At 44.0% G+C, this 14,919-nt stretch overlaps 1 protein-coding gene across 2 annotated transcripts in view; it reads right to left on the minus strand.

The window, feature by feature from the left end:
- Window positions 1-263: 263 nt before the first annotated feature.
- The window catches only part of Sorl1 (sortilin related receptor 1), a 166,560-nt gene continuing 151,904 nt past the window's right edge, over window positions 264-14,919 (minus strand). For both annotated transcript variants that reach the window (XM_055621821.1, XM_055621819.1), the window contains 7 exons: window positions 14,547-14,666; window positions 13,316-13,480; window positions 11,422-11,596; window positions 10,054-10,160; window positions 7,669-7,861; window positions 5,148-5,360; window positions 264-3,989 (listed from right to left, as the gene is read on the minus strand). In XM_055621821.1, the coding sequence (XP_055477796.1) occupies window positions 3,922-3,989; window positions 5,148-5,360; window positions 7,669-7,861; window positions 10,054-10,160; window positions 11,422-11,596; window positions 13,316-13,480; window positions 14,547-14,666 (1,041 nt within the window). In that variant the 3' untranslated portion in view covers window positions 264-3,921. The remainder of the gene's footprint in view (window positions 3,990-5,147; window positions 5,361-7,668; window positions 7,862-10,053; window positions 10,161-11,421; window positions 11,597-13,315; window positions 13,481-14,546; window positions 14,667-14,919) is intronic.

The following is a 14,919-nucleotide window of genomic DNA, read 5'->3' on the forward strand; positions in this document are numbered from 1 at the left end:
TTATTGCACTAAAAACAAAACAAAAAACAAACAAACAAAACACTCACACAGTGGATATTTAAATAGGTGATGGCAGCATTTTTATTTTTTTTAACCCAGTTAAGTTTTTATTCAGTGAAAAAAGTTGACACCAAGACAAATTATCTTAAAATTGTGCAACAATGTAGTAAAATCTTCAGCAGAAATCAGTGACTTGGAAACCTAGCAAGGCGATTGAAGTTATAAATACTAATTTTACTTTGGAGAGAAACAAGTACACAGTGTTTCACTTTAAATAAGAGCAGGACAGGTCTTTATTTTGCTGCAGATACTTCTGACTTTGCCTAAAGTGTTTAATAAGTCTTCACAAGAGTCTTTAAATGAGGAGTGACATGGAATATCTGAGGGTAATGTTCCACTCCGGCATTCACGCTCAGCCCGTTGCCATTATTACACATGAAACTAATACCATTCCTGGGTTGCCTATCACTCCGCTCTGGTGATTAAATTTATAATATGGCTGCTCAAAATGAGTGGGCAGAAATACATGCAACCGATCCTCCCTCAGCCACATTCGGCGGTGGGATTCCATCTGAGAATGATTTCTCATCTATGTAGCCAACGGGGCGCATCTCTTGCTACCTATTCCGCATCTCAGTCTTGCATAGAAAGTAGTCTATATAAACTTAATGCTCTGGCTTTTATTACACAAAAGTTGTACCTGAAAGACAGCACACACTCCGACTAAGGAAAACAGCATGGGAATGTCGAGATGTACTCCCAACACGAGGAAGCCTCTGTAGAGTTTAGAGTCGACTCTTACAGCTGTGATGGGGGGGGGTGTTATTCAATTTAGTTATGCCTGAATTTCTCCTGAAAAGACCCTTCACCTCTCTGCTCACGTCTCAGGAACTCACCATGGCCCTCTTCATCGGACAGAGAACTATGAGATGGGATTTGGAACTGGAGAAATAGTCTAACTAGCTGTGTTGGCCACAGGGTAATGTTTGAAGGTGAGGTTCGTGGGTGCTTATCTCTATGGAGCTCAACAAATCCCTGGCTTTTCTGTCTTCTAGACACTTAGTGCCTTCTGAGGGGCCTGTTCTATACCTTGGAGAGTATGATTTACTCTAGCAGGCCTTCTAGAAAGGAGAAAACACGCCAGTGTGTGTCCCCTGCCAGCTTGCAATCATGCCTAGTGATGCAATCAGAGGTGGAGCCTCAGGAGCCATGCCCCCCAAAGCCAGAGTGCCAGCCAGTTGCCCAACAGCAGGCTGAGCTCTCCAGCTTGCCAGGCACCATGCGGCGATGGAGCATCTCACCTGTCTGCTCAGATGTGGCCGCTCTCCAGAGTCCCTGGAGGGACTCTCCTCTGCCACTACATCCACACAGACCCATGCCCCACAAAAGGGTATTCACTATAGGAAGGAGAAAAATCAGTTTACACACAATGCACAGGAAATGGAGCACCGGTGTTCCGGGACATCCCATTCCCTGTGAGGTGGGAACTTTCCAAGACCTCACATAGCTTCGCTTTCCTTTCCTATTGTCACCCCAACCTCTGGACTCTGGCACATGACATGGAGACATCAAAACCTCCACAAAGCTAAGCAGAGGGCAACAGGAGTGCGTGCTTGAGAAGTCCATAAAAAATATACAATTTACACATAGCTGCATCTATCTGGCTTGGTCTTCAGGACCTCAGCTCTTCTATTTATATAAAATACACTAGCCTTAAATGGCTACATGTTTTCAAACAGCACAGTGCATCTTCTGAGGAGCAGGGGATGGGGGGGTCTGTACAGTACTATGGTTCAGCATCGGGAGGCCCTGGAGACTGGTCTTGACGCTTGGCAACAACTCATATTGCCTGCTGGAGACATATGCTCTGTGAAAAGGCTTGCCTGAAAGAATAATAGAAAACAATGCCTCAGAGCCTTTTACACCAGCTCCTACAAATGCCACCAAAACTTGGCAGGAAAAGAAAAGGAGATAATATACTTTCCTAGCGGTTCGATTCAATGGCTTACCTCCCACCAGACTGTTAATCTTTCAGCTACTTAAAGACTTTATTTAAGTGGAGATGGTAGAACTGGAGGAACAATGAACAAAACTTCAAAGAAAGACAAGATAAAGCCAAAGAAATTCCAGTCTGGGGGAAAGATAGTGAGAAAGAGGGTGAGAGAAAAGAGGAGAAAAATAAGTTGTAAGAAGACTCCTTATTCCTAGCATTTGATACTAGGAACTACAGCCACACAGCACGCTATGTATCTACAGGTCAAAATACTCGTTCGTTAGACATGTATATGCTAAAAAATGTTGGCTCTTATTTTCCAAACAATCCTCAAGTAAACTGAGACTCTATTACCACCCAAGAATGATATTTTCAGTTAAAAGAAATCAAGCACTCGTGAGGGTGGGGGTGGGGGCGGCACATTACATGAAAAGGAGGCAGGTTTCATACAACTTGCATATAGAAAACATGTGTGCAGAGGCATAACTTTGGGATATTCGCAGAGCTTGCTGCTTTTTCCGTTGGGAGGAAATCCTCAGTGAGACTGTTCATACAGCCCAAGTCACGACACGCTGGATATCGGTGCCTACACGCCGGGCTGATGGGTGGGTTGAGGCCACAGAGGAGTCCGCAGAACTTCCAAGTGGTCATGACATGAAATAACAGGGGGCTGGGAGTGAGAGGGTAGGAGCAGAGTTCAGACACACATGGTGTTTCACAGAGAAGGCAAATGAACAAATCTGCTGATGGAGAAGTCTCCATGTTTCGATCACCTCCATCCCTGGCGATGCCTACAACACTGTCTATGGATGGGGGGAGAGGGGGACACAGGCTATGGAGGCGGAAGGAAAGAGGAGGGATCCAGAGAAGGCACTGACCAAAATTCAAAACGACTGCATATATCAGTATGGACTTTTGAGGACAATTCAGTGGTTCAAACCCAATATACAATTTTACATTTGAGATTCTTTGGTGGTGAGTAAAGAACAAAAGGGAAACTCAAATTTAAAATGGAGGCATGGCAGACCACATTTGCAATGCATATCTATCTTGGCACAGATCTAGAATTTTCTCCCACAACCACAATAATTTTTTTTCAAGTGACAATGATCCCAGTGTATAAGAAAGCAGTGTTATCACTTGGCAGCTTCTAGAGGTACTCTTTGTACAGAGACATGCACAGTAATAGTCCACAGATTCCTAGAAGACAGGGGTCTGCCACTTGCAGGCCTTCCCAGGCTGCAGTGGAGTTGAAATGGACTCTAGCACTGACCCAGAATTCTCCTCTGCCAAAGACCTGCCACTGACACTCGAGCAAATAAGAACAGATTGCTCCTGCTCTCCCACCCCGACCCTGATGGGCAAGAGGCCCTTAACATATGGGGTTTCAGACAGCCACTAAAAGATGGCCTCATACAGAGTCCCAATAAATTAACAAAAACAACAGAACAAGAACCTTCCCCCACAAGACACCCACACACTTATGTAAACTAAATCCAAACAAGATGTAAAATCTGAGCAGTTTTCAAGGAGAATGTACTCCACCCATCACTCTCTCTTGAAGTTTTTATTAAATACATTTCTGTGTCTTAGAAAAATAAAAAGAATTGAGTGAACCAAAATGATCTCACAGACTCAGAAGCATGCCCAGCAAGCACAGCCCTGTACAACGACATCAGTGTCAAATCAAAGCAATGTGGTCACTAAGATCAACCTGGTTTCAAGTTCACAGTTGATACTACAAAGTTTATTCATTCCTTTCTTTCCTTTTTTTTTTTTTTTTTTTTTTTTGTGTGTGTGTGTGTGTGGTTTTGGCCCATATAAAAATAACATATTGCAACTCAAAGTGCATCTTTTAAAATAAACCATCAACTATCTTTATCAAATAAAATATTTACACCATTTGGTTTCTAATGAGAAAAACTCCTTCATGCTATCACCATGGGGACATCGTCTGAGAATCCAGTTATCATAGGAGCATCTTCATCGTCCTCTCCTGGAGATAAAACAGTCAGGCCTTGGTGAGTTCCTCTGGCATTGTAAATGCCCCATGCCACCACCCTGCCCACAAGCTTGTAACAACCCCACCTGAACCAACACTACGAACTACACCCGAACCCCAGAGCGGCTTTCCTCTGCTATGCTCAGGTCATCCTCTCCCCATCCTAAGTGACCACACTTATTTTTAATAATCATTTGAAGTAAAATCTGTAGAAAGGTGACTCTACCTCCTACAGCTATATGGAGTTGGCCTCTCCTACTTGAGGTACCTCCGCCCCCCTTTTTGAATCTGAACTGCTCTGAGGAAACAGAGATTGGGGAGGGGGCATAAAAATTCTGAGGGCAGCTTCCCAGTTTCCATGGCTGTCCGTCTGAGGCTCCTGTTGATTGGCATTTAGTGAGTACTGAATGGCATCCCAATAGGTGAACCGAAAGGAGCCACCCTAGTCATTCAAGGCACTCCAGGTGCTTGCTAATTAACAAGGAAGAAAAAAAAAAAAACAGAGCTGGCAACAGAGTACAGGTGATCTCATATGATTGCTGGAGCAGAAAACACTCTGCTTGATGGACAGAAAAGCAGCAACAACTGGTCTACAGGAGAAGCAAGCCCACAAACTCATGCCTGGCACCTCAGCGTTGGGGAAGCCTTTCCCACAGCCACTTTATTACATGAACTGGCTCCTAGCTCTCTCTGCTTCGGGCTGGCAGCATGCAAAAACTTCTCATAGGGAATCTAAAGCTTTCCCTTCTCCTTGCTGTGAATCACCACCACAGAGTTAGCTGCCTACACAGGCTGCAATAATCATAAAAAAAGGTGTGGCTGACTGCAGATGCCATACTTGTCTTGAAGCTCTCCAGAGGAAGGATTAGACCAGGGTCAGATGGGCACACTTGAGGATTTTAAAAAAGAGTGGAGGGATATTCAAACCCAGAGCCTAGTACTCCCTGTTCAAAGGGCCCTTTTCCATATCTCCCCTGACTGGGGCCAGAAGGACACAACTAAAGGGAATGTAGTGTTTTGATTTAGAAACAAGAAAAAGCAAAGATCCCAGACACCTTGAGTGATCCCTGACCTGAAAGAGTAAGCTGAAAGTCTTCCCTGGTCACATCTCCCAATTTGTGGTGTTTGCCCCTGGCACCCCTGGCTACTTACCCAGGTCATCCCCAGAGGAGAAGATGGCGGAGCCCAGCCTGGAACTGTAGTGGCTGTTGGCAAAAGCAGTGAAGCTGCTTTGTAGACGGCGGTGCTTGGTGTAGAGGATGGCAAAGCCGACACCCAGGCTCAGCAGGATCAGGAACAAGATAGGAACCACAACAGCTGCAACATCAGTAGACCTGGCAGCCTGGACCGCTGCTGTATCTCCACCTGAGGAGGCAACATCCCCTGCCAGTGACCCAGAAAAGGATGGACCAGGCAGCTTCTCTATGCCCTGCCCGCCCACCAAAATAAAAAGAAAGAAAGAAAGAAAGAAAGAAAGAGAGAGAGAGAGAGAGAGAGAGAAAGAAAGAAAGAAAGAAAGAAAGAAAGAAAGAAAGAAAGAAAGAAAGAAAGAAAGAAAGAAAGAAAGAAAGAAAGAAAGAAAAGGAGGCCAGGGTTTACAAGGGTTCCAACAACAGCTTGCTTTTCTTGTGTGGCATGTTCCAGCACATGCGTGAAGCCTGATATTTCTCAAGTACTTGCCATGAGCCTGTACACCGTGGGCCTTGCACATGCAAATACAGTAATTACATTAGACTCCTAATCACTGCCTTGTTGGTTATTTAGATAATCTCTTGGAAGGGAGACCTTTGTTGGGGCATCAACGCTGATTTCATTAGCATTATTACTTAAGGCCGCTTGCTTGCCTTCCATAAGAGGATGTGAAATCAGACCACTAATTAACGAGATTGCAATTATTTCCCTCTACTTGGCACCAAAGTCACTCTGCACTGCAATTACCTGAAGCTCCGTTAAGTGATATAAACGAGATTCCTTTACTGCAACACTGACTCAACAGCTCATGAAGTTTTATGGGTTTTTTTTCCCTCTTTCACTTAAGTAAAAAGAAGAGAAACAATGTTTCCATATACAGTTGACATTTTTAAAAGCTTGCTCCTAAGCACTTTGCTGTCTATAACCTGATAATTCTTCAGTTCTGCTCCTGTTGCAGTAGGGACCCAAGTCATGAGAGTGAGTCAACTTTTCACATTACATATCTTGGGGTTAGCCTGAACTTAGGGCAGAAAATGGAGCTTTGGATCAGTTTTAGTAAAGGAGGCAGAGTGGTCTTTCCTTGGGCATAGTCTCTGCAGAGCTTGGGGTTGACCCTGGTATGGGGGAGATGGCACAAGGAAGCTTCCTCTCGGAGAGAAAGCAGAGATTCAGGCAAACAGAGTACCCATCAAAATGAACCAGAGAATAGCCATTTCTTGTAGGCTTAATCTAGCAATTCAGTATGTATGTCTCTATTTAAATTTATTTCATTTTCTCACCAAGAAATCAATATTTTCCAGCCTATCCCGATGGTGAGGTGGTAAATTAAAGAAATACCCCTGGGTAAAGCTCAGAGGAATGAATGGCTGGACCTCTGAGATCACAATCAGCTCCATTTCCTAAAAGCAGCTGTTGGGGCCCTCATGACAGGTTTCCCCAATGTGTATTTCACAGAGTAGTAACTGGTTTTGCCTAAAACCAGGGTTAAGGAAAAAGTATATTCCCAAGAGTTTTGTTGTTTGTTCTCTGCAGGACCTTCCCAGAGCCCTGACTATGCCATGACTCTCCCTAAAGGGAGGTAGAAGAAGAAAATGTCCATCCTCTAAGAGGATGTTTCTTCTGCAGAAGGCCCACCCCTGCTGCAGCACAGGAAGCACTGTGAGGAAACACTTAACAGCAGCCCTGCCTAGTTCTTAGCTAGAAATAAAGGTAGCAAAGTCTGGTGGTAGGATACTTGTTGGAATCCTGGTCAAGCTAGCACAATGGAAGCAAACTTTTCCTTGGTAAAGCAGTAATGTGGCCCAATGCTGGTGTCTGTGTGTCCCAAAGATAGAGATCACAGGTCCTGACAGAAAGTGCCAGCTTATATCCTGGGATGAGCTAATGACATGGAGGATTGCAGGTCTATTGACATATTAAAGGCTCCAAGAAGAGAACAACCGACAGATCTCTCATTCAGCTTGACTAGATTTACTCAATAGTGTGAAAGATCAAGACATATTTCCAAGTGTTTCTGTGAGGCTTTTTCACAGATAGTGAGGGGGAAGACCCACCTTTGATGTAGGTGGCACTGTCCCCATGAGCTCAGGGCTTGGAGGAAACAGAGAGAAGTAAGCACTGGACATTTATTCTACTTCTGCTTCTAGTTGCTAATGAGGCCTAAGCAGCTGCCTCAGACTCCTTCGGCCATGCCTTCTCCTCCATGAGGGACTAGATCTCCCCCAACCACTCTCAACCTGCTTCTTGTTATATATCTGGTCACAGTAACAAGAAAAAACAAAACAAAGTAACTAATAAACCAACTCAATGCAGTGCCTTGCAATCCCGGTACTTTCTGTACCAGTACCATGGCTGGTCAAGAAGTATTTATTAACCACATCAGTACCCAATTAAATGGGCACCTTAAATGGCTTTCTTTGGCACACAAGCGGTACTCGAAATGTCCCTCTCCTTCCTCAGAGCAGAACACACAGCAACTCACCTGAGCTCAGTTCATCATACAACAGCACGGCAGGCTCCCCACAGATCTGGCTGCCAAAGAGACATCGGGCTTGGACCGTGAAAGTGTAATTATGACCCATCTTCAGGTTAGACACTTTAAAGAAGTTATCAGTGGTGTTCCCGAGGTAAGCAGTGAGATTCAGAGCACTGTCAAACACATGTATCTCATAGCCCTGTAAACAAGCACACACCAAACCATTCAAAGATTTGAATAAGGGATTTGATGTTCTTATTACTAGCTCCAGTCACAGGTGAGTTCTTGCTGTGGGCTATGGATGCTAACATACTTTATGTTTCTTGCTGGTTCTTTTGATGATGTGATTGTGATGGTAAGTCCTCAGAAAACAGGCCTTTCCCTGCTTATAACATGCAGTAGGGGAAGTTGCAAGGTACGGCTGCAGGAGAACCATTTCAACCACCACATACTTAAAGTTCCAGGTGGCACTTTGCGGCTTGTGTCCAGCAAAACCAATGCCTGGAAGAACCGGAGCATTTTGGTAATCCTTTGCAGTAAGGGGTTTGACTAGTGACACCTCCTGGTGGCAGCCGGTGCAGGCAAGACTGGGAAACATGCAATCAGAAAAGGAAACCCCGTGCCTCCCTAGAACAGCGTGTTGGAAGACCACCGCCATTCACTTCCTGTCTCCTTGCTTTCTAGGTCTTTCTAGGCTGATCCCAGAGCCAGACAGCCTGATACCGACATAGAAGCACTTCAGCAGATTGACGGCTCTATCCACAGGAGGACAGTATGAAATAACCTCTTCTTTCATTGCCTCAGGGAATCCCTGACTGTTGGGCTAGGAAAGTGACAGGCCAGAGCCAAATTGTCAGCTAGGACCAAGGTGGTGGGCACAGCATCCCTGCTGCCTTCCAAACATTCCCGCGTCAAGGTCTGTGCACAGCGAAGTCCACCACATTTTCAGTCTCTTGGTTGATACTCCACTGACCTGTCTCTAAGTCTGAGCCAGAAGGAGAGGGGGTCATACACATATGTCAGCACCCTCCACTAGAAATAGAACCCTGATCTGTGTTCTAAAGATAAAGCTGGGCTTCTGCTGCCCAGATAGGCTCCTTGGCAACTGGCTGCCAAACTGGGCTTCCTGAGACCTACATGGCATCCCGCCCTCACACCCCTTCTCACAAGCCAGGAATGACTATTTACCATCTGGTGTAAATCCAGTGTGGAACAGTTACAAAATTTGTAACAATGAAAAATGAAACAATATACACAAGCATCAATTACCTCTACTCTCCTTCCACAGTCCTCATGTTAGGCATTTATGTTTCCTCTTTCTATCATGAAGTAGAGTATGTAACATTTTAATGCATTGCTTTCTCACAGTAGCAATCTTAGAATAACCACATCCGGGAATGTGAACATTTCAGCGTTTTGATGAGGATTATCAAAGAGCCTTCCAGAACTCTGAACCAATATATCTTTGCAGAGTGCCATTCTCCAACTGTTTCCCACACTGGCACTACTTCCCCAAAGTTCTTCGCATGCTTGATGTCTTTGTCATTAGCTTGCTAGGGAACTTTCTTTTCCTGTTCACCCTACTCTAGTACTTTACTGTTCAGTACCTTTTTCAAAACTGGAGTATTTTCTGGGTGGATTTGATATTCTTATGGACATTTACCATATAGATATCACAGCCAGTGAGGACTTTCAATGTGTACCTGAGCGTGGCTCTCATACTGTGTTAAACCCTTGGGCTCTTTGCCTCCACTGTTCCCCCAGGTGACCACAGCTGTATCATCATAGTCCTACTTTCCTCATACTTTGCTTTCAAGGGGACCAGGCCAGCTCCACTCAATAATGAGTCCACCCTTGTGGGCAAAACTCTTGGCTCTCACTCCTCTTTCCTTCCCATGGTGGACAGCGTACTGCCCTGACAATGACAAAATATATTTTCATAAGCCAAAAAAGTATCTTCATGTACTTCTTGCTCCTTCTTATTATTCTGGGGAGACAATGACAAGGAGTTAGGTTGAGGGAGTGGCTCAGCTTCCTGGTGCTACAACCACAGCCTAACAGCCAAAAGGACAAGGAAGGGCCGAGCTTTTGGTTCCAATGCTAAGCACAATCTGCTTAAGGAAGCATCATGAGCATGAGTTTCCCACCTATTTCTTTCTTCCGAGGACAAGTGTGTGACTGTCAAATGCTGGGTGCAGAGGTCCTTGAGTTTAGTGGGCAGCATAAGCACTTTATTAATCAGCAAATGGTCCTTTCATTCTCATAGTCACCCTTGTCTGATGCTCACCATCTTTCTTCACCCTGTCTGCCAGCCAGCTGTTAATGAACTCATCTCTAAAACACAGTTGCAGCCAGAGGTCCAAAGGCATTGAGGATGCTCAAGGAACTTACCCTGGTTTCATTGAACTGTTTTTCCTTCAAAGCTAGGCTTTTCCAAAAGAGAAGAACATGGTCATTTTCTGTTATGAGTTTTAAGGCATCAGGTGCTGACAAAGAAACTGAAAATGAAAAATTGAGCAACTTAAAATTAGTAGACATATACCAAAACCTTTGTTTCCTTATCTAGAAAAAGAGGATGCACAATGTCCCCAGCATCCAAAGGCTGGGATAACGGAGAAACAAAACATGGATACTGCTCAGTATGGTACCTATTGTTATTGTTACTAGGCCTTTAACCATGAGATTTGGACAGTATCTAAAATTATAGCCCCCAGGGACTCAAGGACAGACAAAAATAGATCGCAGGCAGGCAGCAAGGAACAAGGAGGGAGAACAACGCTCTGAGGAGGACATGGAGAATGGTCCAGGTCTATCACAGGCATCAATAGCCCACCTGGGCCTGGACCCACATGACTGCAACTACTGATACTGTTTGCTATCTAGGCAGCTGGGTTCATGACTCACTCACCAGACAGGAACCTAAGCAACCTTCTAGCCCACAACCTCCTTACTGGTCTCCCTCCATTCTACATGACTGGTCAGTCAGAAGGCCACTGTGACACAGTCCAGGTCCTCAGCTGCAGTGTTTGGCCCCCTAGGGAAATACTGCTGAGTTTCTTAACTTTCCCGAACACGTCTCTTGTAAGACCCACTAAGGGATGGAAGTGTGAAAAAGACTCAGAGAGCCTGGATTTAGCTCAGTGATAAAGTACTTGCCTAGCATTCAAGATACTCTGAGTTCAAGTCCTCAAATTGTATATATACATATATATATACATATATATATATGTGTGTGTGTGTGTATGTGTATATGTATGTTCCCTTATCTTTTTATATTCTCAAAGTCTTTTATAAATATATATTAAATATTTTTAAATTATATATAATATACAAATATGTACACTATATAAAAATATGTATTCTTGTAGTCTTTTATAAATATATATTATATTTATTTATTATATAGTATATAAGTATATACTATATGTAAATATGTATTTTCAGTCTTTTATAAATACATATATTTATTACATAGTATATAAATATATACTATATGTAAATATAAATATATACTATATGTAATTTAGTATATATTTATAGATATTTATACATATTTATGAAAGACTTTGAGAATACAGAAAATAAGAGTCTTTCTCAGCCCATGGTCCCTTCACCACAGCCCAGGAAAACCCGCAACCCTGCCTGGGTCTACTATGGCATGGACAGGGGAGGACAGTGCTTGCGTGTCCTAAGATGCTATGGCTGTCCTCTGTGCCAAGGCAGCAGTGATGTGGCCGCTTACTGCGCAGCAAGTCTTACCTGTGGTGAGTTTTATGCTGGAATCCTTGCTCATGTTCCCCAGCTGGACAATGATATGGTATTTTCCTCCAGGTTCCAGCTTGTTAAGGCTGTATTCCACAGTACTGTTGCGGGATCTGACTTTGTAGCTCCTGTCCGTCTTTCTTATCAGATCTTTCACTGCAATTGCATAGAACTAAGACAGACAGAGGGAGGCTCTGAGTTGCAGTCAGAAGCAAGGCCTTTTACTTTATAGCAACTACTGATTGTTAGCAATACCTTGCACAATGTAAATGCCATTGTTTTAGTCACTGTCCTATTGCTGTGAAGAGATACCATGTCCAAGGCCACTCTTGTAAAGGAAAAGATTTAACTGGAGGTTTGCTTACAGTTTTGGAGGTTAGTCCATTATCATCATGGTGGGGAGCATGGCTGTACATATGGTTCTGGAACATTAGCTAAGAGCTTTAATCCTGATTTGAAGAGGGGGCAGGGAGGGAAGAAAGGAGGGAGGCAAGGAGAGAGAGAGAGAGAGAGAAAGGAAGCCTTCCCTGTTGTGGGCTTTTGAAACCTGTGGTGACATAGTTCCTTCAACAAGGACACACCTCCTCCTAATCCTTTCAAGTAGTTCCACTCCATGGCGACTGAGCAGTCAAATATGTGAGCCTATGGGGGGCTCATGTATTCTCATTCAAATAGCTGGAGCCATGAAACAGTTGACATACCACCTTGTTCAGGGAATAATAACAAGAGATAATGTCTATGTGTGCTCCATACAGACACAATCTTTTCTCATATACTTCCAATGTGCAGTTGGTTGACTAAATGGAACCCAGGCATGGGGCTGGCTATTTTGAGCCTCAAAGTCTGACTTAACGTCCTTTGGAAAGTCTCTGGGGATCCAGGGTCCATCTTATAACAAGTATTCACTTGCAGAACTACATGCACAAGTATCAGCTACATAAGGGGTGGGCAGGGAAAGGGAAGACAAAAGGGAAAGAAGAAAGGAGAAAGGAAGATAAAAAAGAAAAGGGAGAAAGGGGAAGTAGGACTGTAGAAAAGGAAGGAGAGGAAATTGAAAATTGGGGAGGAAACTGAAATGTGTACACAATGCACACTCATTGTGGCATGAGCAGTGAAAGATGTACTGTGGCATTGGCAGGGAAAGCCATGGTTAGAGTGGCATTAGCAGCTAGGTATCTGTCTCTTCACCATGACAACAGTTCCTGAATACTGTTAGAAGGAAGACCATGGATGAAGATAGATGTTAAACCCTAGCTTTTTGTATGTTAGAGCCACACCTGCTCTTTCTCAGGCTACTTCTCATATGGTGAGTGTAGAGGGAAGGACACATGTAAGACACACAGGAAACTCGATCACTAGAAGAATATGAGAATCAGCAGCGAAGAGGGAACCACACTGCTGGGGTGTAGGGGACGAGGGACAGAGAAGTCCAGAGTAAGGAAGAGTGTGCATATTTCTAGTATCCATGTCCTGTCCTCCTCCTCCTCCTTCTTTTTCTTCTTCTTCCTCTTTTTCTTTTTAAAGCAAGGTATACCAAACTTTCTGAGAAAGTCTAGACAGTGGGTGTTTTAGGCTTCGCAGGACTTAGGGTCTCACCCACAAATAATCTATTGCTAGTGGCACAAAAACAGATACAGGCCATAAGTAAGAAGTGGGTGTGGCTTGGTTCCAATTAAACATTACTTTATAAAAAATATTTCATAGGCTGGATTTGGCCTGCAGGCCTTCGTGTGCCGAGCTCTGGTTAACGAAGGGGATGTGGATAGCTGAGGAAGGACAAAGAAATATGGTGGCAGGGAATAATGGAGGAGGGCCAACTCAGAAGATCGGTCTTTGACCACACAGAAATGGGGATGAGGCCTACTGACCTTATCCCGACCCACTGACTCACCAAGTCCTGGTCTGGAGAGTCGTAGGGCGATTCCCACTTGATGACTGCTGAGGTTTTGCCTATATGAACTGCGTGTAGGTGACGAGGTGGGAGCCGACTGTCTGGGATCATCTTCACTACAACGTAGTCAGAAGACGGCCCTTGGTAAGGGACCAACACCCGGACCTAGGGCCCAAGCACACGCAGGAGAAACAATGCCATGTGGGCTCATAACAAACCTGTTAAACTGCTTTTCAATGAGCTAATGACACATGATCACAATTAAAATTCAATTAGCACAAAATAATATAAAATACTACCCTGCTCACAAATGCTCTAGACACATATAAGCATAGATATCACACCACACACACAACCACGGGTATGTGCAGCCTATCTTTTAAAAAATCTTTTTCATACAACTATGCTTTCCCTTCCAAAAATTAATGATACAGATTTGGATATTTTTCCATACGGGTACATTCGTTACCACCTTCTTTTGGACAGGTGTTCCATATTCTACTCCACAGATAAGCCATAATTTATTTTGCCCATCTTTTCCTGAAAGATTTAGGTTGTACCTAATCGTTTGTTCTCACAAGTAACACTGGCCAATGTATTAGCTATATTTTTTCAGTTAAGCTCACACAAGCCAGAGTCATCTGGAAAGAGGGGACCTCAGTTGAGAAGTTGCCTCCATCGTTTAGCCTGTGGGAAAGTCTGTGGGGGTGTTTTCTTGATGGATAATTGATGGGGTAAGGCCCAGCCCACTGGAGGCAGCAAGTTATATAAGAAAGCAGTCTAAGCAAGCCTGAAGAGGCAAACAGCAAGAGGCCTCTGCATCAGCTCCTGCCTCTAGTTCCTGCCCTGACTTCCCTCAGCAATGGACTCTAACTTGTAAGATGAGGTGCTTTTGGTCATAGTGTCCATCTCAGCAGTAGAAAGCAAAACAGGGCAACCCCACATACATTTCTCCACATCTTACCATACGTACTTGGAACACTACAGATGCTAGATTTCTAGGAGTGGACTCTGATGAAGGCATGTTATTTATCTGAATGAGTGACTCATTTGCCAAGTGACCAATGCACCACCACCAAGCTCCACTTAGAAAACTGGCTTTGGGAACTTACAAAGAAGATGAATCCAGGTACCTTGGCCCCCCATCCTAGGGCTGAACTCAGCAGCGCTAAGGCTTAAGAAGTCTCCTTTAAATACCAGAACTCATGCTTCCCTGGTGCCGAAAACTTACCAGAAACAAATACTGCTCATCCTTGCTGACAATGACTGTCTTGTTGTGGAGTGATGTGGTTAAGCTCCTAGGGTTTCGGTAGAGGTCAAGGAAGGACGTGGCATAGAAAATGCCATAAACCTAGTAAAGGCAGAGAAGGGAAAAAGCCACCAGCTAGTGACTCAGTGCCCTCGTGTTTTAAAATTGCTAACTTAAGACCTTGAAAATGTTTCTTTTGCACCCAGAAAAAAAAACTTCCTTTAACCTTTATTATGTTGACCAAGTTTAGGAACAAGCATGCCGTTGTGCACTTCTGAAAGTGAGTATGAAGCAACCCCTCTTCACACACAGTTTCTTCTTGAGGAGGAATGGCCAGGGAAGGAAGAAAGGGCTG

The sequence above is a fragment of the Psammomys obesus genome, unplaced genomic scaffold (assembly GCF_907164565.1).
Source record: "Psammomys obesus unplaced genomic scaffold, mPsaObe1.curated_primary_1811, whole genome shotgun sequence".
NCBI classification, from domain to species: domain Eukaryota; kingdom Metazoa; phylum Chordata; class Mammalia; order Rodentia; family Muridae; genus Psammomys; species Psammomys obesus.